The sequence below is a fragment of the Centruroides vittatus genome, unplaced genomic scaffold, assembly GCF_030686945.1.
Source record: "Centruroides vittatus isolate TY-2023 unplaced genomic scaffold, ASM3068694v2 contig_425, whole genome shotgun sequence".
NCBI lineage: Eukaryota > Metazoa > Arthropoda > Arachnida > Scorpiones > Buthidae > Centruroides > Centruroides vittatus.
The window spans coordinates 767,083-790,745 of NW_027122231.1; the positions used below are offsets into that span (position 1 = coordinate 767,083).

General features: G+C 31.2%; 1 protein-coding gene across 1 annotated transcript in view; it reads left to right on the forward strand.

Annotated features, from left to right (window-relative positions):
• The first annotated feature begins 1,490 nt into the window (after nucleotides 1-1,490).
• Nucleotides 1,491-23,663, forward strand: part of LOC136976798 (BUD13 homolog) — a 39,859-nt gene continuing 17,686 nt past the window's right edge. Inside the window, exons 1-5 of the mRNA XM_067272168.1 lie at nucleotides 1,491-1,708; nucleotides 8,245-8,390; nucleotides 12,325-12,522; nucleotides 14,494-14,940; nucleotides 17,467-17,525. Coding sequence (XP_067128269.1) covers nucleotides 1,608-1,708; nucleotides 8,245-8,390; nucleotides 12,325-12,522; nucleotides 14,494-14,940; nucleotides 17,467-17,525 — 951 coding nt within the window. The 5' untranslated portion in view covers nucleotides 1,491-1,607. The remainder of the gene's footprint in view (nucleotides 1,709-8,244; nucleotides 8,391-12,324; nucleotides 12,523-14,493; nucleotides 14,941-17,466; nucleotides 17,526-23,663) is intronic.

A 23,663-nucleotide genomic window follows, 5' to 3' on the forward strand; every position in this document is an offset into this window, starting at 1 on the left:
ATAACTTTTTATGTAATTTTAAGAGATCCAATTCTTTTCATTTTTGAACATTTCAGCATTTACTACACATAGGACGCGTTTGGAAATTCGGTAACACCGCGGTAGTGGTGACTGAGGTCATCGGTCATAGCTGGTTATTCGGGCGATTAGAACATTATTAACACGCTGGTTATTTTGTAGTGTTCAACATGACAGAAAGTCGAGAGGAGGCGATATCATTAATTCTATCATTTCTCTCGAATATCTATTCAGAATCATGTGACGATGAAGATTCGACGAGTTCACGAAAAGATAAAAATGAACTTGCAGAATTTTTTTGACAAGTATCAAAGAAAAATTTATCTTCGTTTAGTTCATGCTTCGAAATTATTGATTCCTCGAGTATTTGCTTGCCATTTTCCATGTTGTCTTGCCACATCTGAAATTTAGGACGACATGGCTTTCTGATTCTTTGTGTCGCGGAAACAAAATTTTTTAAATCACGGCTACATTCGTCACACGATACAATGTGTTTTCCATCTTCCAATTCAGTAAAACCGCTATAACCGCTTTGTTACTGTGGTTACTTCGTTAAGTACAGCAGAACAACCTGTGACGTTAAGCGGCCGGATGCCGAGCGGTCAAAGTTAGTAGCCTGCCTCCCTGGGGACCCGGGATCGAATCCGGACGGGTCGAAAAATCCCCAGGAATTTTTTCGGAGGGTGGTTGTATCCGGATATGTCGGTCCCCGTCCCTCACCACCCGGCCGCCCCATTGTGGTCCTGGCCGAATTCATAATGAGGCTTGCTATAAGAGGCCCTCTTAGTGCCCACAGGGCGGAAAGAGTTACAAAAAAAAGAACAAAAACCTGTGACGTTTAAAAAACCACGATTTTTTAAACGCGGTTGGTTTTTTTTTTTTTTTTAACTCTTTCCGCCCTGTGGGCACTAAGAGGGCCTCTTTTAGTAGGCCCATTATGGGTTCGGCCAGGCCCACAATGGGGCGACCGGGTGGTGAGGGACGGGGCCCGACATATCCGAACGGACCACCCCCCGAAAAATTCCTGGGGATTATTCGACCCGTCCGGATTCGATCCCGGGTCCCCCAGAGCGGTAGGCTGCCACCTTTACCGCTCGGCCATCCGGCCGTCATCGCGGTTGGTTATTCAGGTTACATTTTCTAAACGCTCCGGTAATTGTCAGCAGTTATCGGTGACACCATTTAGAATTTCCAAACGCGCCCATAATAATATAACATAATTTAATCCAATTTTGAAAATTAATCCGTTTAAAATTCACGAATTAATATCAGCAGATAACAAGATAGCCTATAGAAAAAAAATGTCGCGCAGTTCGAAATATCTTTAATATTTTAAGTTCAGTTTTGACAGATTTTAAAAACCGTATAGACATAAACAAATCAGATGAAATAAATATTTTCCTCAATAAATAAATTTGAGAACGTTTTTTTTTATAATTTTGTAGTATCTGGCAACAGTTTAACTCAAATAGCGGGCGCCATCTGGCCTTTACTTTTTAAACGGAACTGTTGTTTTCTTAGTATTGGATATTAGTGATTATTGTTTATACTAAGTATTTGAATACTTACTTTTCTGGATATTTTATGTAATGGAGAACAAAAAGGAATATCTTAAAAAGTATTTAAATGAAGAACCGAAAAAGAAAAAGAAGAAAATTAAAGTAAAGAAGCCGGCTGTGGTCAATCCGAGGTTTGTATCGTTTAAATTGTATCGTTTAGAAAGTTCAATATAATTTTTATACCATTATTATTATAGAAAATGAATGTAATAAATATATCGTGGAGTACAGAACCATAAGCGGCTAACTGTAAATTTTGCAGTTTTTCAATGGAGTATTTCTATTATATTCCACAGGTTTTATTTGGGACCATAAGCAGATAAGTTTCAGTCACAAAAAAGGCTCAACTCGAGCTCTGAGCGAGATAGTTAGGACTTTAACAGAGCTGTAGACCATATCTGTAGGAGAAAAAAGTCATAGGAACCGTACCTCTACGTGTGACCCTTTGCAAGGTATAGCCTTTCAGAATTGGCCTACTTTTGAGGTGTGATCAGGAGTTATGCTGTGTGTGCCACTAAGAATGTCATCTAACTATCTAGCCCATGTGACTATGCTGGCTTTGAGTAGCCCATTTGACTGTTTGTGGAGTAGAACTGGTTTGAGGTAAAAACGGTTTTCGGTCAGAAGTTAATGCATTTATTTGTGATAGGCACTGGTCAAATAGCAAACGTGATGTCTGCAACAAGATTGTGACCAGAATTGCCACCATTAGAGTTTAACAGTTGGAAGCAAATATGTTGAGAAGGGTTGCAAGTTGGACTTTTCTTTATTCTTTATTGATAAATGTAATTAGAATGACTATTGCATATTTGACAGATAGCTGACCTTTATGCTTGGCTATCTGTTAAACATGCAATAGGCTTAGTGGAGTGGGCAGCATAATTCCCAATTGCATCCAGAAGAAAGCTACTTTCAGGGGGCTAAATCTTACAAAGGGTTGCATGTAGAAGTATGGTTCCTTTGAGTTTTTTGCTCCTAAGGGCATGGTTTACAACCCTGTTAAGGTCCCAGGTTAAGATTGGTTCAATCTTACCAAATATCCAATAAAAAGTATTACAAATTCTCAAAAAAGTTACTATTGGTCAATTGTTTACATATGTGTATGTATAAAAGTTATTTCAGTTCTAACAAAATAAATATCTTTGTGTCTAAAACTGTCTTTCAGTGTTAAAACACATTTTAATTGACACAACATATAAAAGCAAACATTTTTGATTGTGCATTACCATCTTTCTCAGGAAAATTAGTCAAACCTTGGTTTTTGAACTTAATTTGTTCCTAAAAGTTGTTCGTAAACCGATTTTGTTCTCAAACCAAAATAAATTTTCCCATAAGGAACAATATAAAATGGATTAATTTCTTTCCGATCTCCAAAACAAAGCCTTAAAAAAATAAGGCTTACTTTTTTTAGCTGTATTTCACGCATAAAAATGTCTACACATGCAATATAATATAATATTATGTTTCAATCAATTTGATTTTAATTTTAATTAATTTTGATTTTATTTTTAATTATAGTTTTGACGTAAAGGCCAGTTTTAATTATTATTTAATTATTTAATTATTTAATTATTATTTTTACTTTTAATTAGCTGGCTACCTAGTATTAATAAATATTAATATTATAATACATAAACAGTAAGACTCCACTTAACACTGCCTCGTGTAATGCTGATTTGATATAATGTGGTTTGCTCGAAGCCTAAAACAGCTCAAAATTTACACTGATTCAAATTACCATGGCATTTCATCGATTCATATATAATACAATTATTTATGAACACAAACCAATCAGAAAATGGTGGCAATTTATCGTAGCGCTGAACTTCCCTTAAATCTATGTTTGTTTTGTGCAATTTTGGAAAAAATATAACATCATGGATGCCATAGGCAATATTTTTGTCACTTGGCAAGAACTAACTGATAAATGCATGTGTGTAGAAGTTATAGCTGAAAATATCCAAGAATTCTCAACGAGAAGAGCCTATTGATACAGCAGGATTAGGAGATGCAGACGAGCAGGATATTGAGGAGTTACTGCATGTTTTTGGTGAGAGCCTTACCAATGATGACCTTCAAGAACTGGCAGAACAAGGAATTCATATAGAACTGGAAATAAGTGATTCTGAAAATGAAGAACCCAGAGAATTTCCCTACAGATTTCCCTAACAAAAGTTTGGTAACGATAACTGAAATGATTGATCAAATTGTAGCGAATGATCCAGATTTTGAAAGGAGTGCAAAAGCAAAATGAGGCATTTTGGATGCGATCTTCTGCTACTGACATTTGCTTAAGGCAGTGATTCTCAACCTTCTTACCTCCTCGACCCCAAATAGTAAATATAAATAAAGTTAATATTTTGTGACCCCCCCTCCCCAAGGAGCTAAAAACTCAGTTGATGGAGTATCCTGGAGGATAAAAATGATTTCTCGAAGAGATGGGTACTGAATCCGTTTAGTGAAAATGTTGTTGCCGCTGCTAAGTTATCTGTTGGGATTCATGATCAGCTCATTGAAATGCTACAATTGCAATTTACATCTGAAGATTTAAATACGTTTTGGCTTGCTCATCAACATGAATATGGAAATTTAGTCACAGAAGCATTGAAAATATTAATCCTTTTTGCCATGTCTTATCTCTGTGAAAAGGGTTTTTCGTCTATGGTTGCGCTAAAAACTAAATACAGGAATCGTTTTTTATCACTCGAAAACAATTTGCTTTTGTGGTTTCTAACGTAGATCCACGTATGGAGAAAATTTTAAATGAAAAACAAATGCAACCATCACATTAATTTCTTTTCTTTACATGTGTATTTATTGTAAGTAAAATGTTTATAAGTTTATAATAAATGATTTTTTCTCATAAAATGATTTTATTATTGTTTTGTGACCCTCCCCCCCTTCCTTTAATATCACCGCAACCCCCAGGTTGAGAAATGCTGCTCTAATCTGTGGCCAGTTGCTAGTAGCTTGTTTGACAACTGGGGGCAAATATAGGTGTTCAAAATTTTGCTTGTAAACTGAATTATTCATAAACACGGGCATTAGTAACCCGAGGTTTGACTATTCTCAGGTTTGTAACCTGAGGAATGTTGAAGATTAGAATATCGAACAAGAAGTTAAAGAAGAAAACATAATTTAAAATGTTTTAATGTAGATAAATTTATTAATATTATCAATTAAAACATGCCAAGACAGAATTCATACTTTAAATATTAAAATTCACAGAAGCAATCACAAAACCTTGTGTCTTCTTTTAACGTCCTTTTCGCACTCGGGAAACAACTGTCTTTACGGCGGAGTCGACCTTCTTTTGTAGGCTACTCTTCCGCCTCAATATGTAAAACACGGTTAAAAATATCCCCAAGGCTTTCGGCACAATCATTAAATTTAATTTACAAAAAATATATAATTATAATTAAAATTATAATTAAAACATGCCAGGACAGAATTCATACTTTAAATATTAAAATTCACAGAAGCAATCACAAAACCTTGTGCTCTTTGTAATTCTTTTGAACCGTGTTTTACATATTGAGGCGGAAGAGTAGCCTACAAAAGAAGGTCGACTCCGCCGTAAAGACAGTTGTTTCCTGAGTGCGAAAAGGACGTTAAAAGAAGACACAAGGTTTTGTGATTGCTTCTGTGAATTTTAATATTTAAAGATATAATTTAAAATGTTTTAATGTAGATAAATTTTTAATATTTTGCAATTCTATAACAGACTGAATGCAAAAGAACACAAATTGATATAAAGCAAGTTTTTAAAATCAGAATAAATTTCTTTAAAAATAAATTAAAACTATAAATTAGAAATTGTTGTGTCAACAACATTAAAAACCAGCCACTGAGGAAGCAAACCATTAGGTGCCAGCCTGGGTAAATGGTGAGGGTTGGTGTCAGGAAAAGTATTTGCCTGTAAAATTTATATCCCAAAAACAAATGGAATAGTGGATAATAGCAATGCTAGGACTTACCCTGCAGGCAATATTCGGTCATATCACCAAAAGCTGTGGAAATGAGCTTGGACTACCAAATTGGATAAAGAAGTTAGTCCAACAAAAGGAAAAGAGGATGTTTAAAGTAAGAATAGGAACATTAAACAGTAGGTTAATAATTGGAAAGAGCAGAGAAATATAGGACTTGTGCAATGAAGAAGGGTGAGGATCATATGCTTGCAAAAAACAAGGTGGAAAGGAGGTGAAGCAAGAGAGCTGGGTGATGACTATAGACTGTTCTCTAGTGAAATGGATGAGAGGAGGAATAGAATTGGTACTGTGGTTGACAAGGTAGACATAGTGTTTGTGAAGTAACTAGAAGTGACAGGATTATGAACAGCAAGCTAGAGATAGGAAGAAGTTTAGTCACAATAGTATGTGTTTATGCACTGAAATAGGATGCAGAGAAGAAAAGAATAACTTCTGGACTGGATTGGATAAAGTGGTAATGGAAATACTGGAGAGCAAGAGTTTGATCATGGAGGTGAAATGGACAAGTGAAAAGTTGTAAAAGAGGGAAAAGAAGAGTGTATGGAGTATAGGCAAGAGAAATGGAGATAGGATAGTAGAATGCATAGTAGCATTTGACCTGGCAATAGTCAGTACTCACTTCAAAAAAAAAAAAAAATAGGTGAAAATTAGCTTATAACATACAAGAGTAGAGACAGGATAAGTCAGCTTGACTATTTGATATGTTGCAGGAAATATTTTAAGAAAATGATGAATAGCAAGTGCAGCTGTACAACACAATAAATGAAGAAAGTTTTAGCTGTACAACACAGATTGGTAGTAGTTGATTGTGTGATAAAAACTGACAAAATCTAAAGATATCCAAAGTAGAAAGGACAAAGGATAAAGTGATGGAGATTGAAAGAGGGAGACCTGAGGTTGGAGATTAGAATAAAATGCTTAGAGGAATAAAGCTACTAGAAGATGTGCATGAATAGTGGGAGTTTAATAGTTGCATTATAAGGAAAGTTGGAAAAGAGGTGCTGGGGAAAGCATCAAGAAAAGGGCTGCCTTACGGAAAGGAGACATGATGATGAAATGAGGTGTAAATGCAATAAAAAAAAAAGAAAGCAAAGAAAAAATGGGAAAGGACATATAACACAGAAGATAAAGAAGCATATAAGCAAGCAAAAAGGCAAAAAGTGCTGTGGCAACGACAAAGGTAGTAGAAAAGAACTAGGAAGGACTATTAGGAACTAGAAAGAAAAAATGAAGATAAGACAGTTAATGAGAATTTCAAAAATGAGAGACAAGGCAACAAAGGATTTCATATTGGTAAAAGATGGGAAAGGAGAAATGTTACAAGATCAAAAGATAAAGGAAAGATGAAAAACTTAGGGAACTACTCAATGGATGGAGAGTCAAATGAAGGAGTGGTAGGAGATATAAGCAAGAAGGAAGGGCACAGAAAAATGAAGACTGGGAAAGCAGTATGAGCTGATCAAATCTCAGTAGAAGTATTGAGATATTTAGGCAAAGAGATGCTGGTATTGTATGGGATTTTATGAAAAAGCTATGGCAGCAGGAGAGAATACTGGATGAATGGAGGAAAAGTATTCTTGTGCTAATTTTTAAAGGAAAAGTAGATGAACAGGAATGTGGGAATTACAGAGGAATTAAATTGAAGTTGTACTCAATGGTTTTAGAAGTTACATAGCACAATATGAACTGTGACATGATTTTCAATGCTTATTCTGTTCATTTTTTAAACTCATTGATAATGTACACAATATATACTGTAGTATGTGTATAAATGGTTATGTAGTAATATGGTATGTAATATAAAAAGAAAACCAAAATAGATTGATGATTTCTCAGTGAATGCATATTTTTTTTGAAAAAATTTCCTTATTTTTTATTTTAAAAAAGAAAAGTTTTTGATTTCATTAGAGATCTTTTTAGATTGTGCCATCTTATATTCAGGGTTCCCTCTCACCTGGGAAGTCAGGGATTTTCATTAGTGTTCAGAAAAAGTCATGGAATGTTAGAGAATTTGTTAAAAATTGTCAAAAAGTTAGGAAAAATCAGGGAATTTGCTTTCTTAATTTTGATTGTGTAACAAAAAGCTTTCTGATTTTTCTTCTGATTTATTAATATTTTATAAAGTTTAGGATATTTATTAATAAATATATACTTTTGTACATGGATTATATAGAATTTGTTCATGAATAATAAAAATTGTTTTTTTTCAAAACCATTTAGCTTTATGGTTATGGATTAATAACAGAATTTTAATAATTTAACAATTATAAGAAAAATATTAATACTCTGTTGGCATTACTATTTTTTACTTGAAATAATAATAAAATTGAATAATTTCCATATTCTAGATAATGAATGATGAATTCTTTCAGTACCCAGAATTTTTATGCATCTTTAAATAACAGAGATGCAGATTCATTATTTTTAATGTAGAAATTTTTATTTAAGTGCTAATTTGCATTTAGTTGTTTGTTTATTTTTTAATATTGTGCATTTTAAAACATGCCTAGAAAAAGGAAATCTTCAATTTTTTATTTTTTAAGAAAACAAAATAATTTTTCAGGTAACATAATATTTTTAATTATATACATTGAAATTTAGTAATGTTGTTATATATTTAAAATAATCATTTAAATATTTCAATTGCTTCATATAAAATTTTAAAAATCTGTTGATAGGATTAAAATTATTGATGATGATATTAATGTAAAATCATTGGCCCATGATTCAGAAGAGGAAGAAATTGGAGAAGAAGCACCTCAGATTGTAGCAATTATTGATGAAACAAGAAAAGCAAGATGGAAAACATTGGGAGATTCTACAGGTAATTAATTATTTTTACTATACTTTTATATTTAATCTTAACATTATTTCATAAAATTTTTTTTATTTCAGAGAATTGTGTGTGAAGAATTTATTAAGAATCATGATATTTTTAAAAGCAAAAATCCTGTGTAAATATTTTCATTTTAAATATTTGGCAAGATGTATGAAGATAAACTCTCTCTGTATATGGAGAATTATCAACAACTTTAATATTAAAGTCCAAAGCAGCTTTATCTAAGTATCTTATTTACTGATAATTTACTCAATGAATTATTTTGTTTCAAATAATTCATTGATATATTTTTGCTTTTACCAGTGTTCTTATTTACTTAAGTAGTTTGAATCAGTATGTATGAATTATAAAGATGCAACATTTATATAAAGTTACAGTGGGGTAGCTAAAATGAACATAATTGGTTCTAGAATCTCATTTATTTTAGCATACATTGAAATATATGTATTTAGGTCTAATCCATTTCAAGTCCATGGCTTAGAGCAAAGTTACCATCTAATGTAACCATTTAAACAAGAAAAATATATTACAAAATCCAAGTGTAAAAATAATGTAAAATTAATTTAACTTTTACACACTATACATGTGATTTCCATCTGTTCCATGATATTACAATGTGAACTGCTTAATCTAGAGATTCCCTTCATAACCATTTATTCCGTGTTTCTTAAAATTGTATTGATTTAGCTGTACCATATTCAGCACTCGTGTCTCCTACACTTCTTCCACTTTCTTCACTTGCAATTTATTTCTTTCTTAATGTCCTAAGTTAATTAGTTTTCTCATTTTATTTTGCTGGCTCATTGTTAAAATTATATAGCTGAATAATTTTAAAAATATAATATATTTTGAGACAATGAAGTGTTGATACCAGACACTAGAGTTTTTCACATTCACTTTATTTTCTTATGTACTTTACAGCATATATGCAAATTACTTAATGTGGAAGTACAGTTTGTACTTCTGGTTTGCAGGGTGCTAAACTTGTGTTAAGCAATATATGGCTGCTGTCCAATGTTATGTGAAATATTTAGAGTTGATCATAAAGTAAGTAGATTTATTTTTTGTTGGCAACACTGCATATAAAAAAGCTGCGGTGCATGTTGAACCATAATCGGAGTGCAACGCTTCATTACAGGTTTTGGTTTGAGCCACAGGTGATCAAACTGACAACATAGACTTCTCCAGATGTACCCAGTGAGCCATAATACAGTTTTTGGCAGCAGAAGGTGAAAAACTAGCCACCATTTTTCAGAGAATGAAAGAGGTTTATGAAGCAGACAGCTTTTCATGAGCCACAATTTTCAACTGGTGTAGGAAGTTTGCAGGTGGCCATCAGTCGATGAAGGATAACCCTTGCTCCAGTCTGCCTTCAGCAGTGACTGGGAATTTTGGAATTGTTTAAATGGTTGATGATCTCATTGAACAGAATTGACTCATACAGCCCCAACCTCAGCCTCTGTGATTGTAATGTTTTTTATCCATTAAAGAGAGGTTTGAAGGGGCACCAGTTTCAGACAGATGATGAGGTGAAGAATGCAGTGGAGAACTGGCTGTCATAGCAGCTCACCAGCTTCTTCAAATGCAGCATTAACTGCCTGGTGGAAAGATGGGACAAATGCCTTAACAACTGTGGCACTTACTTTGATTAAAGTTGATTTTGTCAACCTGCAGTTTTTGTTGTTTACTCATTTTATGATCTACTGTAATATTGTAGGTACTGTATCCAAGGTAGAAAATGAAACTCTGCAAGTAGTTATTTAGATAAAAATTATATAGAGTTTTAGGAATTTTTAACTGGTTTACAGTACACAGTGGTGTTTTGGTTTTATGTACAGTAACAATACAATAAAAATCATTGTGGAGAATGTGTATCAACCAACAGATGAGGGAAACCAACCTGAAATGCATATTGACACTTGGAACAATTAGTTTAAAGACTATAAAGTACATAAGAAAATAAAGTGGATGTGAAAAAGTTTAGTGTCAACACTTCATAGTGTCTTAAAATATAATATAAAGGAGGGCACGGTTTCAACACAAAGAATTAAAAAATATATTTTTATGGGTAAAGACACAAATAAACAGATATTTCAACTTTACAAACTATAATAAAGACAGTGACTAATACTGTAATGAAAGTGGGAAAATCTTGACATGGTATGAACATGTGCATGCTATGTCAGCCACATTTATTGTAACATTTTGATTTTTTAGATAAAAAATGCTCATTTATTCCAACATAGCCTACTGTATAAGAATTTGTTCAAGAACATTTTTCAAAGGAATTAAATAGTTTAAATTTACTAATTGAGAAAATATATGAAAAGGATTTATTGATTTTATTATGTCAAACGGCAAAGTTTTGTAAATACAAGTAATAAATCTGCTATAATTATAAGATTGAAAATGCACAAGAATGCTAGATAGATATAGTATAATGTGAAAATAATTACAGGACTAAATAATTTCAACATGTTACATATTTTGAATGGGATATTTTTAATGGGAATTATTGTACATTATCATAGGTTAAATCTTTACTATTGCATTATTTGCATTATATTTTAGTTGAATTCAAATAAAAGAAAACTAATTTTTAAAGGATTTAGAATTTTGTTTTAGTATTGAAAATTACTAAAATTCCCATAACTCAAATCTGAAAACATTAAAAATTGTTGCTGAAAAAAAGCTGTAAAATTTTGATAATTGCTCCTTGTCCATAATTATTTATAAATTATGGACAAGAAGCTTTTGTCCACTTTGGATATTTTTGAATTTTGCTTGAATTTATTTAATTGTATAGTTTAGTTGTAATAGTTTATAACATTATAAACTATTACAATTAAACTACACAACTAAATAAATTCAAGCAAAATTCAAAAATTTGAATTAAACTTTATCTGATTATATTTTTTAAATATTTGAACAGCACAATGAAATTTTTTATTCCATTGTGCAGCAATGAGGTTTCATGCATTTCTTGTAAAAAAGAATAATTTTCTGAGATTTCAGTTATATGATTAGAATTGGTATTTAGATGTTTAAACAATAAATCAATAACAACAAATCAAATAACAATAAATCTGAAATTATATCCAATAAGATAGTTGAATTTAAATGTTATAATATAATATAGTATGTTACTTAGCCAAATGATCATCTTAAATACTTGGGCTATAAATCTGCTATTTTTAATAATTAATACTAAGTAATTTGCTACTAGATGTAGATGTTAGGTACCATTTCTTTTTTATCTAAATGAATAATTATAATTTAAATAATTTATTAAATAATTTAGAATCATCTAGAAGAAAAGAACTGGCCCTGGTTGGGCTTGAACCTGCAACCTCTGCTTGCCAATTGTGCCACCTGGAACCCAAGCAGGCCTTTGCTAAACCATGGCATAGGAGTCATCCCAGCTAGTGCTGTGATGATTCCTATGCCCATGGTTTAAATACATTTCTACACAATGGCACTCAGCTAGCTAATGTTTTACCCAATGAGGTGTATATGTATACACACACACACACACACACACACACACACCTTACTGGGTAAAAGTTGTTTCCAGCTGGCACTGTGATTAATTAAATGCATAAAGTTATATCTAAATTTAAATACATCCGGAAGTGAAGGCTTGCTCAAGTTCCAGTGGTGCAACTAGCAAGTGCATGCATGGCAAGTGGAGATTGTGGGTTCAAGCCCCACCCAGGTCTAGTTCTTTTCTTCCAGATGATTCTAAATTATTTAATAAATTATTTAAATTATAATTATTAATTTAGATAAAATATGGTACCTAATGTCTTATAGTATGTTACTGTAATGTAATATACATTATATTTCATTTCAAAATTTTTATTTGTAAATTTTCATTTTCATAAATATTTCATTATTAATATTATTTATTTTAATGTAGAAAATGTGCCACGTAAACGATTAGATTCAGATAGTGACTTATCTCCTCCAAGACCTACAGAAATTCAACAAAATTCTGAAAATTTGCAAAGAAAACAAAGATTTGATACAGATAGTGACCAGAGCCCGCCTCGTCCAAATCAAAACAAAACGAAAACAAACTATTCAGATGATGATTTATCACCTTTAAGGAGTAAAAGTAAGTTAAAAATAAGAACAAACTTCTTTGCAATATTTAATATAATTAGAATTGGTTTTTATTAACCCTGCGTGAGTCTCTAGGAATCGTTCTCTTACTTAGGTCGCGTGGGTCTGTCAGACCCGTCATTTTTATTTTGAAATTAATAAATTTTTTCTATCGCGTAGAAGAACTACAATTTTTCCGTTAAATTCTACGCTTTGTTTTCTATCTAGTAGTATAAATTACTTCTGTATTGACGAAATTGTCTTTTCAATATTTATTTTTACGTAATTTGATGAAAAAAAAAAACAAAATAATAAACGTATCAAATTTCAACTCGCTGTAAGTTATCTAACGTTTCACCGATAATCATCGGGTTTGTTTGCAAATGGGGAAGAAAGATCACTTATTCATGTGAAGTCAGTAGAAATTCAGTACTACTGCTAAAAATTTTTTTAATAGACCTCGCGTTACCCCCTACTGTGAGAGTCAATAAACATTAATTTTTTTATGGCTCTATTAAAAAATGCTTTTTTCTGGGTTTTAAATCGACTAATTGACAACTGTTTTATTTTGTTTTACTCATCAGAATGTCATCTTTAAGATTTAACAGATAGTTTTGTTAGATTTTTAAACATTAATTTTATTTTTAATTTTTAATGTGATATAGTCGTGTGTCGTGGCTTAACTCGATCACCTAATACAAAAATTGGCATCGGTCAAAATATTATTCAATCCATCAAAGTTCTTTGTTGATAGTTTAGATATAAATGTTTTCTCTGCACGAAATGAATCAATCGAAAAAATAATGAGAGGACCATCAAAAATTCGGCAATTTATGACATGTTGTCGATTCTGTAATTTGTTTTTTTTATAATATAAAATATTCACATAATAAAACTTTAAAAAAGCATCCATATCAATATCTGAATGTTATCAAAATGCAATGATCAAAAATTTTATAATTTTCACAATTTGTATTAGCATAATTTAGTTTTGAGTTTTTTTGTCGCGCTTTGTGTATCGCGCGACAAAACAGTCACTACGCGATCAAACGCAGTGATTTCATTCATAATTACTTGTTATGTAGATCGGGCTAATTTTTTAGGTTTGTTTCGTTGTGCCGCGATGGAAAATGAATAAATAATAAAAGCAGATTATAATTAAAAGTTTTTTTATCAGATTAATCTGGATTATTAGATTATAAAATAATTATAGCTATGCGATATGATTGTCGCGTAGTTGTAATTATTTTCCTTATATCTAATTCCTTAATATTTACTCATCTGAACACTGTCAAACATTTAATTAGCAATTTATAGATCATAACACGATTAAAACAAAACAATTTATAGCGATTGTGTAAATTCGATTACCAAGATCATTTCCGAGGGGCAGGATATTTCCCGGAATTTTATAGCTAGAATGTTTTCACAAGTTTCTGATTACTTAGTAAAAGTGAAAAAAGCCAACTTGCATCGCCTAATATACGAGGAATAATCATAAATTAATTATAAAAGTGATAAATAAAAATTATATGATAAAAATAAAAAATAATTAAAATAATTAAAAAGTAATTAGACATTACCTTTAAAAACAATATTATAACAAAAAAAACAAAAATATAAATATACAAATAAATAACGATATGATAGGATTTAATAAACACCGCGCGACAACTTAAACGCAATAAAGTTATTGCGACACTCGCTATCGGCAACGGCGACAAATTAAACGGTCTTTTTTTACCCCCATCATGAGTCGCATGGGTCTGACAGACCCAAAGTATTTTTTTTCTCAAAAATGAGCGTTGCTATTCAAAAAAATTTAACAGCATGTTAATCGGGTTAGAAAGTTAGAAGAATATTAATTTTTTCAGATTTTTTGGAAAATATTCAATATTAAAAAATTTTAACTAAAGTTCGCGCCGGGTCTGTCAGACCCGTTCGACTCACGTAGGGTTAAATTAAAAGGTATAATTTTATATAGGAAGGAATTCTGAAACAGAGAGTGATCAGTCTCTTCCAAGAAGTCGTTCAAGTAAAAAGCATTCAAATAAGTCACGAAAGAAACAGTTTGAAAGATCAGATTCAGACAGTGATCTGTCTCTTTCGAGAAATCGGTCAAGTAAAAAGCATTCAGAGAAGTCACGAAGAAAACAGTACGAAAAATCAGATTCAGACCATGATGTGTCTCTTATAAGAAATCGTTCGAGTAAAAAGCATTCAGAAAAATCACGAAAGAAACAGTTTGAAAGATCAGATTCAGACAGTGATCTGTCTCTTCCAAGAAGTCGTTCAAGTAAAAAGCACTCAGAGAAGTTACAGAAGAGACAGTCTGAAAGATCAGATTCAGACATCAGTAGTTCTCAGAAAAGACATAAAAAGAAACACAAAAAACATTCCAGAAAAAGTTCATCACCAGAAGTAGCATATAGTAAGTTGTTTGAATTTAATTTTTTAAAAGATTTTACAAGCTTAAAAAATTTTTAATGATATTATTTTTTTAAATATTTTATCTAATTTTTCAAATTCAACAAATATTACTTTATTAAGTTTCACTATTAAAATAAATTCATAGGTTAAGGAAATTTTAATGTTGATATAATTTACAGTATTCTTATTTAACTGAATTTCTTCAAAGTTTAAGAAAAATAGAATGCAATTGGTATTTTTTAAAAATAAAATTTATTTTCTTCACCTGATAAGGAAAGCATACAGTTCAAACAGCGCACATAATTTTGACAGAGATATGTTTTTACAGATTGTAAAGTCACGAGTAACATTCTAAGAGAATAGAATTTTATAGAACAAATAGAAATTTTAATAACCTAAGTTAGTTAGAAAAGCATGTATACTTAGTTAAGAAATTAGATATTGGCAGTAATATTTTGAAAAATACTTAGAGAGATGGATGGATAGATGGAAGTAACAGATAAGATTAACAGCATATTTAATAGTTCAGTAATTGATGTAGAATTGTTTAAAAAAGATGGAGTCAATGATGCTTCTGAGTAGTTGCTTAAAAAAAATTCAAAAGTGTTATCTCTATCTCAAAATATTCTTTTCTGAGATAGAGAACATACCTTAATATGGTTGTATAAGGTGAGTAGCATCTAGTTGTCCATATTGGATGTAACGAAATCGAGTCTACAGACAAAACGCAAGTTGTAAAAAGAATATATGCTCATCTCTGGGAGACAAGAGAATCCTCAAGAGAAAAGTTGTCCAAGATTGCATTTGGAGAGATGCGATAATCTTTTGATGTAAACAAATGATTAGCCAATGAGTGACTAGCTTGTGACATAGACATTGTCTCTCGAAGATGAGAGACAATTCCAGAGAAGAGAGGTTTCAAGGTCGCATGTCACATAATAAAAAACACATTTGCTTTGCCCCTTTGCCATTTTTGTGGTAGCTTTTGCTTGCTTAGCTTGCATGTGGTCTGTTGTTTGATGCCTTTTTTAGTTTAAACATACAAAAATACTGCAGTTCTATTATCATGGATAAAGTTACAAAAGATTTTTTTTTGGTGGGCTATTCTAGTAGTCTAACAGGACAAGATGTAGCTCTATATGAAGAGAAAATTTTGTTATGCCAAGACGATCATACGAAGCCAGTTTATCAGACTTCGTTGTAGATCAAGAGTTGTGTTTGAAAGTAGAATTTGGTGACATTTCTTTTTCTAATTAATAAATACAGTGAATCATTCATAATATACAGTAATAATAATAATAATAATAATAATAATGTGGTGAAGTTATAAACACATTTTTTCAAAAACAGCTGTGTAGACTCTTCATCGCTGTTAAACTTTGGTCTACAAAAAAATAGACTTTGATTTCAAGAACAAATAGTAGTCACTTGAGACCAAGTCAGAACTGTCCAGTGGTTGAAGTTTGATGGAACTTCTCTTTTATGGTATCCTGGAATTTTACCATCAGGTTGGCATAGTATTTGACATTCATTGTAGAATTTCTCTCTCTGAAGTTGCTCAATAAAATACCATTATTTTAGAAATCATTGCCAAAACCTTCTTTGTTGACTGCAACGTTTTGTCTTCTTTGGGGAGATTCCCATGTACAGCACAATTCTGTTGATTCATTTTTGGACAGAGGATCATCAGTCTCATCCCCAATGACGATGGACTGCAGAACTACTACGATGTTCTCTTCTCAGAGTTCCAAAAACTGTTGAATGCAGTTAGCCCGCTATTGCTTCTGAATTGTTGAAAGAATTTTAGGCAGCCAGTGTGCACTGACCTTGTTTATTAAAAAATGTTTAAGAAGAATTTGAAGAACTGTTGTTTTTGAAAGTTCAAATATCACAGAAATTTCTTTCATCTTCAGACTTTGATCATCTTTGGCAAGTGCAATGTTTCATTCACTGTAGCTGGCATCTACTGTGTGAGTCACCATGAGAGATTCTCTTCCAAGTTTAAAAAGTTTTGTCTGTTGTTTTATCATCAGATACGAAGAAGTATCACTGTACACAGGAAATGAGTCAGCTAGTAAACAATTCTTTAATTATGAATAATAATAAATGCTATTTATTTATGTTTAGTCTGAATTTACATATTTATTAAAATTTTTCAGCATATAAAAATAAAATTTACAATAGTTATATTAATGTTCAATATTAAGACATTAGCAAGAAATAAATGTGTCATTTTAGTAAATAAAAAATTAATTAGACTTTAAGTTGTAACCATAATAAAGGATATAAACTGTTTTCTTTTATAATAGTGAAAATATTGTCTAATAAATATATTTTTGAACATGTTTAATAATAAGGTTGCTCCAGATCTCTGAGAGATTAAGGTATATTTGATTGAGTAATTTACAACATAAGCATTAAACCAGGTTTATCATGGGATGATGTAATTTAATTTAACAATATTTTCTTCATATTTTCCTATTTAAATAATAATAATTTATGTAATGTTTTAATTTTATCTTTTAAGGAAAAGGAAAAGGTAATGAAAAAATAGACAATGAAAAAATGGATAAGAAACTGAAAAATGTAAGTTTTAAATGTTTGTAATTTGTGCTAATTAGATAGAGCAATTATTTCATTAGTTAAGCATTATTTCAAAATAAATGCTTTGAATTTATTAGAATTTAACAACAATTAAACAAAAATTAATAGGCTAGAATATAATGAAAATTTGGTTTAAGGTTATTCATTATTATTTGATTAATAAATCAAACTTTTGAGAAACATAAAATTTAAAATGCCACTTACAAAATTTGATTTGTTCATCTTTTTACTAATTGAAAACTCTATTTCTAAATATCAAAATTTTGGGGGGCATGTCTTGATTGCTGAGTGACTTTTTTCTGCACTTTAACGACATGCAAGAAATTTGTGAACTTGTAATTTTTAATTATCCTAAATTGTAAAAAAGTGAATAGAACTTAATATAACTTATTGTCCTTTGGAGAAAAATCTAATTCTGTCTAAAATGCAACATTCACTGGTAAAGCGTGGAAGACCACCACCAAACTGCACTAAACTGGGCATCAGAAAAGACCAATCAATTACAACTAATAACAAACTCATAACAGATTTTAATTTGCATGTGGATAAAGGCTCACAGGAGTCATCCTTAGCTGTTACTGATCCTCATATGGACATAGTATCACAGTCCACAGAAATTCCCAGATGAGTCAAACATATTATGGTCTATTTCACTAACCAACCCAAGCAATTCATCAGACACTTAAATAACAGTTTTATCGAACAGAATCTCAGATTTAATAAATATCTCCAATGAAAGACTATCTAATCAAATGATTTCCATAAAAGATGGTCTTGATCTGATTCATAATAGCATTTGTGAAACTAAAGAACAGTATCAAAAAATGGAAGGACGAATCAATAGTCTGAAACAACAAATTGATGACTTAAAAATGGAAAAAGGACAATGCAATTCAAAATAGATGCTTTAGTTCATCATAATATAATATTGCACAACTATCCTACTTCAAAAATCATCTCAAAACTAGAAATTTATAATTTTATAAAATTAATACTGGACTTACAATTTGTGTCACAGGAAGACATTTTAGATATAATTCAATTAACCCAGTTATGAGATTAACACTTAAAAATAATTAGATCTGGGATCAAGTTATTACTACCTTTATAAAAAAGAAACAACAAAATTTGCTTGAAGATTGGCAGAACATGCAGATTTTATCAGACCTTACAAAGGCTTTAAGAGAAAGACGAAAACATTCATCCCCAACATATAATGAAATAAAAAACAAAATGAACAAATAAAACTACTTAATGAGTTTTTCTTAATAGGCTGAGATAGACTAACATATAGTATTGGCACAGGAAAATTAGTTTATGTGGATAACTTTTTACCATTTTCTTTGCCAATGAAATTGACAAGCTGATGTATAACAAACCAAAAAAAATCTCATGAAGAAAAAGTTACTATAAAGAACCAATTGCTTTCTATAATGAACTGGAATAGCCAAGGTTTAAAAATAAAATATTATTGTTTAATTCCCTTTAACTAAAATTCAAATCAGACATTATTGGCATAACTGAAACATGAATAACCTCCCTTTGAATTGTTCTACAAATCAAATTTCTTTAAAGTTTTATAATAGAAATAGTACCAGCACATTAACCATTAGGCTCAGGTCATCCAAGTGGCAGTCTATGTATTGTAATAAAAAAGCATCTTTGTAAAATACTTTAAATCAAAGAAATGGATAACTTCATATTATTACTAATTTCAATGAATAAACCCATACTTGATAACGTAAACAATAATTTTATGATAGTGATTGTTGCTTATATTCCTCCTGATTGCTTAGAAAAATTAAAAAAAATTTTCAAAATAATATGGTAACATATTACACCATATACCCTCCTATTGGGGGACTTCAATTCACAAATTGCTGATATGATGGACTCCTGGTATAGTGGTCCTAATATCTTAATTCAAACTATCTGACAATCAAAAGACAAACATGTCAATAGACTGGGCGTAAACTTAATAGAGATAATAATTTACCATAAAATGTATATCCTAAATGGATGTATGAAGTATGAAGTCTGATTATCCTGCTGAATATACCTGTATAGAACAATGGAAAATCCACAATTGACTTTACCATATGTTCAGAATTTCTGTTGGACCATTGTATGGAATTTATTACAACAATCTTTGATGCATCTGATCACTTTCCTATGGTGGCAAAACTCTTATTGTTTTTGTAGAAAAAAATAAATAAACTGTATAACAAATACCAAAGGATAAAACTTCAATATTTCAAGATACTCAGCTGAAGTTGAAAAATGATTCAATAATATTCCGGAAGTAACTGATTCTAATAGTGAAGAAATTTACAAACTCATGGTACACACAATGAATGACTATATACAAATAGAAAGTGATGTAATTAAGACTAAAAATAGATTTTTAAAATCTTGGTATAACTTTGACTGTTACAATATGAAAGTGGTATAGCAACACAATTTAAAACTATTTAAGAAAGATTCAAATAATTTAAACTTTACTAAATAGAGGAAGACTAAACAGATCTACAATAACTTGCTCAAATCTAAAGAAAAATACTATGAAAATTTAGAATCAACTTTAATTAATAATAGCAAGGCTAGTAAATTGTTTTGGTCTACAATATGAAAATTCTGCTTCAACAGAAATCTCAGTGATAATCTCCCAGTAATAAATTTAGACACATGGAAAAATTTTTATCAGCACTTTCCAGATATTCAATCAATCCTGTCACTTATATCTAGTACTGCCACCTGCAATGAACACTTTTACTCAAAATTTATAATCAAAGAATTAGAAGATTCTATGAACAGGGCTTAAAGTAACTCAACCCTGGGCAGTGACCATGCCCAAAATTTTTCTTCTGTCCATTCCTTCTCCTAAGGGAGGTTGGCAGCCAGCAAATACCACTGTTCTCTTTTGTGACTTTTATGAATAATTTTTTCTGTATCCAGTGTCGTCCATTCCTTGAGGTCATTCATCCAACCCTGTCTTCTTCCCCTTGATCTTTTCCCATCAATTTTGCCTTCTAATGTGAGTTTGGAGATTTCATATTTTTCCCCCTCAATATGTATCCACAGTATGCTAGTTTTCTCTTCTTACTTATATTTATTAATTCTCTTTTTGTATCTGCTATCTGTAAAACTGTTTCGTTAGTGGTCCACTTGATCTTCATCGTTCTTCTGATTGCCCACATCTCAAAGGCCTCAATTTTCTTCTCCATATTTTTCCATAGTGTCTTGCATCCATAAAGCAAAATGGGCCAAATGTAGCATTTTAGCATTTTTGTCTTAATTGAAGCTTCAGTTTCTTTTCACGCAGAATGTTTTTCAACTGGTTAAACTTGTCTTTAGCCTGTCAAATTCTGCTTCTAATTTCCTTTGTTAAATTATTGTTTGAATAAAATCTTTTTCTTAAGTAGCAGAAGCTATCTTACTTGTTCTAGGTTCTCCTCTTTGTATTTCAGCTTTATTGTGTGCCTATCTTTACTTATGCACATTGTCTTAGTCTTCTTTGTATTTATTGTGAGTCCCATTTCTAAATTCTTAAAATTACTGAATCTATAATGTACACTCATTGGCCAATGAATAGTAACACTGCAGTTCAATATTTTATTGGTCTACCTTTCGCTCAGGTTACATCATTTACTCGATTTGGATAGATTCTACAAGGTACAGAAGTGCCAATGCACACCAGGAATTCACTAGACTTTTCTTTAGTTCACATAGATTAGATGAAAGTGGACTTTGCTGGCAGATCTGTCATTCTAACATGTCCCATACATTCTTGATGGGGGTTAAGATCTGGGCTTCTGGTGGCCAGTGTGGGTGACAAGAGTCGTCTTCATGCTCACTGAACCACTGCTGAACAATTCTTTCATGATGGACTCTTGTGTTGTCATCAAAGAAAGAGCTGTCACATGCAGGAAAAAAATGCAACATTGCAGGATTAACTTGATCAGCAACAATGTTCAGGTACTCATTGTTTGTCACCCGACCTTTCAGGAATATCAGCAGACCAGTTCTGTCCAACAGAACATGCCCCATACCATAACACCCCCACCAGAACCTTGAGTTGTGTTAACCATTCTGGATTTCTTTGGTATATTGTGTTTTCCAAATCAATGCACTCATTTAAAATAACGGCGTGGTCTAATGATCCGTTCAAATATAAGATGGCAGCGTTTAAAGCGCTTATTAAAAGGGCGTACGTATATTGCACAGATGTACGAGATCAAATTAAGGAGATTGACAGAATTAAAAAAGTGGCAAAGCAGTTAGGTTATAAAGTGAACGTAATAGAAGGATTGCTTAAGAGTTACAAACAGCATAGACACAGAGGATTTAATAGAGAGGATCGGATCAGCAAGTTCACGTACGACAAAAAAATGGAAGGAGTGATAGAAGAGTTATGTAGATATAAAGGCACAAAAATGATTTATAAAAGAGCACCAAGCATATACAGATTACTTAGAAATGATAAGGACGCAATGAGAATGCAGGATAAGGCGGGAGTTTATAAGATTCCATTTGAGAATGAGCAATTAGCGTTAACAAAAGAATATATTGGAGTAACTAGACGTAATTTGGCAACACGTATAAAAGAATACAAATATGATGTAAAAAAAGGGCACAATAACACCATTTTGGCCATCATGGGACAAGAGGAAGGAGCGAACGTAAAATGGGATGAAGCGAGAATAGTAAAGGCAGTCCATTCCCCGATGATTGCGTTAGGGATGGAAAAAGTAGAAATATATAAGAGTAAGGTGGAAAACAAATGTTTAAATGCAAAAGGCGCAAATAATCTTCCAACAGCATGGAAATACGTAATAGAAAAAGAAATGGGATTAAAAAACCTGTAGAAAGGACAGGGCAGCTTTAACTAGTTTAATCTACTTTTGATACAATATTTATTTATTTATTTATTTATTTTATGTTTGTTAATTGGTAATGTTTTTAATGTGTTTGTAGTTGGTTTAATCTGTTATTATTTAAACCGTTTAAATTTTTGAAAATTCGAAACGTTTTAATATCGCGAGCATTCGAAGGCTATATATTCGAATGTGAAAATGGAATAAATGTTTTTCCTGAGGATGACCTATAAAAAATTAGGTTGAAAACGTTTGAAAATAAAGATATCAGTAAGCTCAGCAAGTAATTAGGTGTTTGTGTATTATTGTTGGTAATTCTGCTGAGGAAGTAAGGATTGTTTCTAATTCATTGGCCAGTGAGTATATAATGTAGTCTCATACCCAGACTCATGGAACTTTGTCTTACTTACTAAGCTTGTCACCCTTTTTATGTATCAATCTCCAAACAACTACAGACTATGCTACAAACAGTAAAGGAAGTTAATTTTTTGGGTGTCACATTCAATTGGAATATCACTTTTAAAGCACATATTTCCAAGTTAAATAGTAAGGTGAAGCAAACTATTCATAATCTGTTGTTCTTATGCTCAACTTTAAAAACATTGAATCTGTACATACACATGAAACTATATAATTCAATAATTAATCCAATTATTTATTATGCAAGCCCAGTTTGGGAACTGGACTATTTATATAAATTAGTAAGTAATAAATTTACTAATTTATAATAAAATAAAAATAATAAATTTGCCATGAAATCAATTGTATCTGGTTTTTTTTTTTTTTCTGAAATGTATAATTGAATTTTATTATTGGCTAAAATTCAGCAGTAACAACAATATAATCTTTTTACACCAGGAAACAATCAAACAAAGTAAAAAGACGAAAACCAAACAGCTTTGGAAACCAAGTTTAATAAAATTTTGAATTCATTTGGAGAGTCAGATTTGTTGTTTAAAAACAAAATACAAGATTGAAAATATGGCTACACACTGTTGTTAGATCTGCAATTTTACAATCCATAAATAAAGACCAAGACAATCTAAGTCAAAGTAACTTATTATCCTTGGTACTTAAATATATTAAATACACCATCATCATAACCATATATAACTAAATCAGTAAACATTAATGTGAAAAGATTAATAGCCCAACTATGACTCAATAAATATTCACTATTTATTGGTAACTCATATATTAATTTTTAAAACACTGAATGCTTTTGGTGTAAATCTAAGAATTTTTC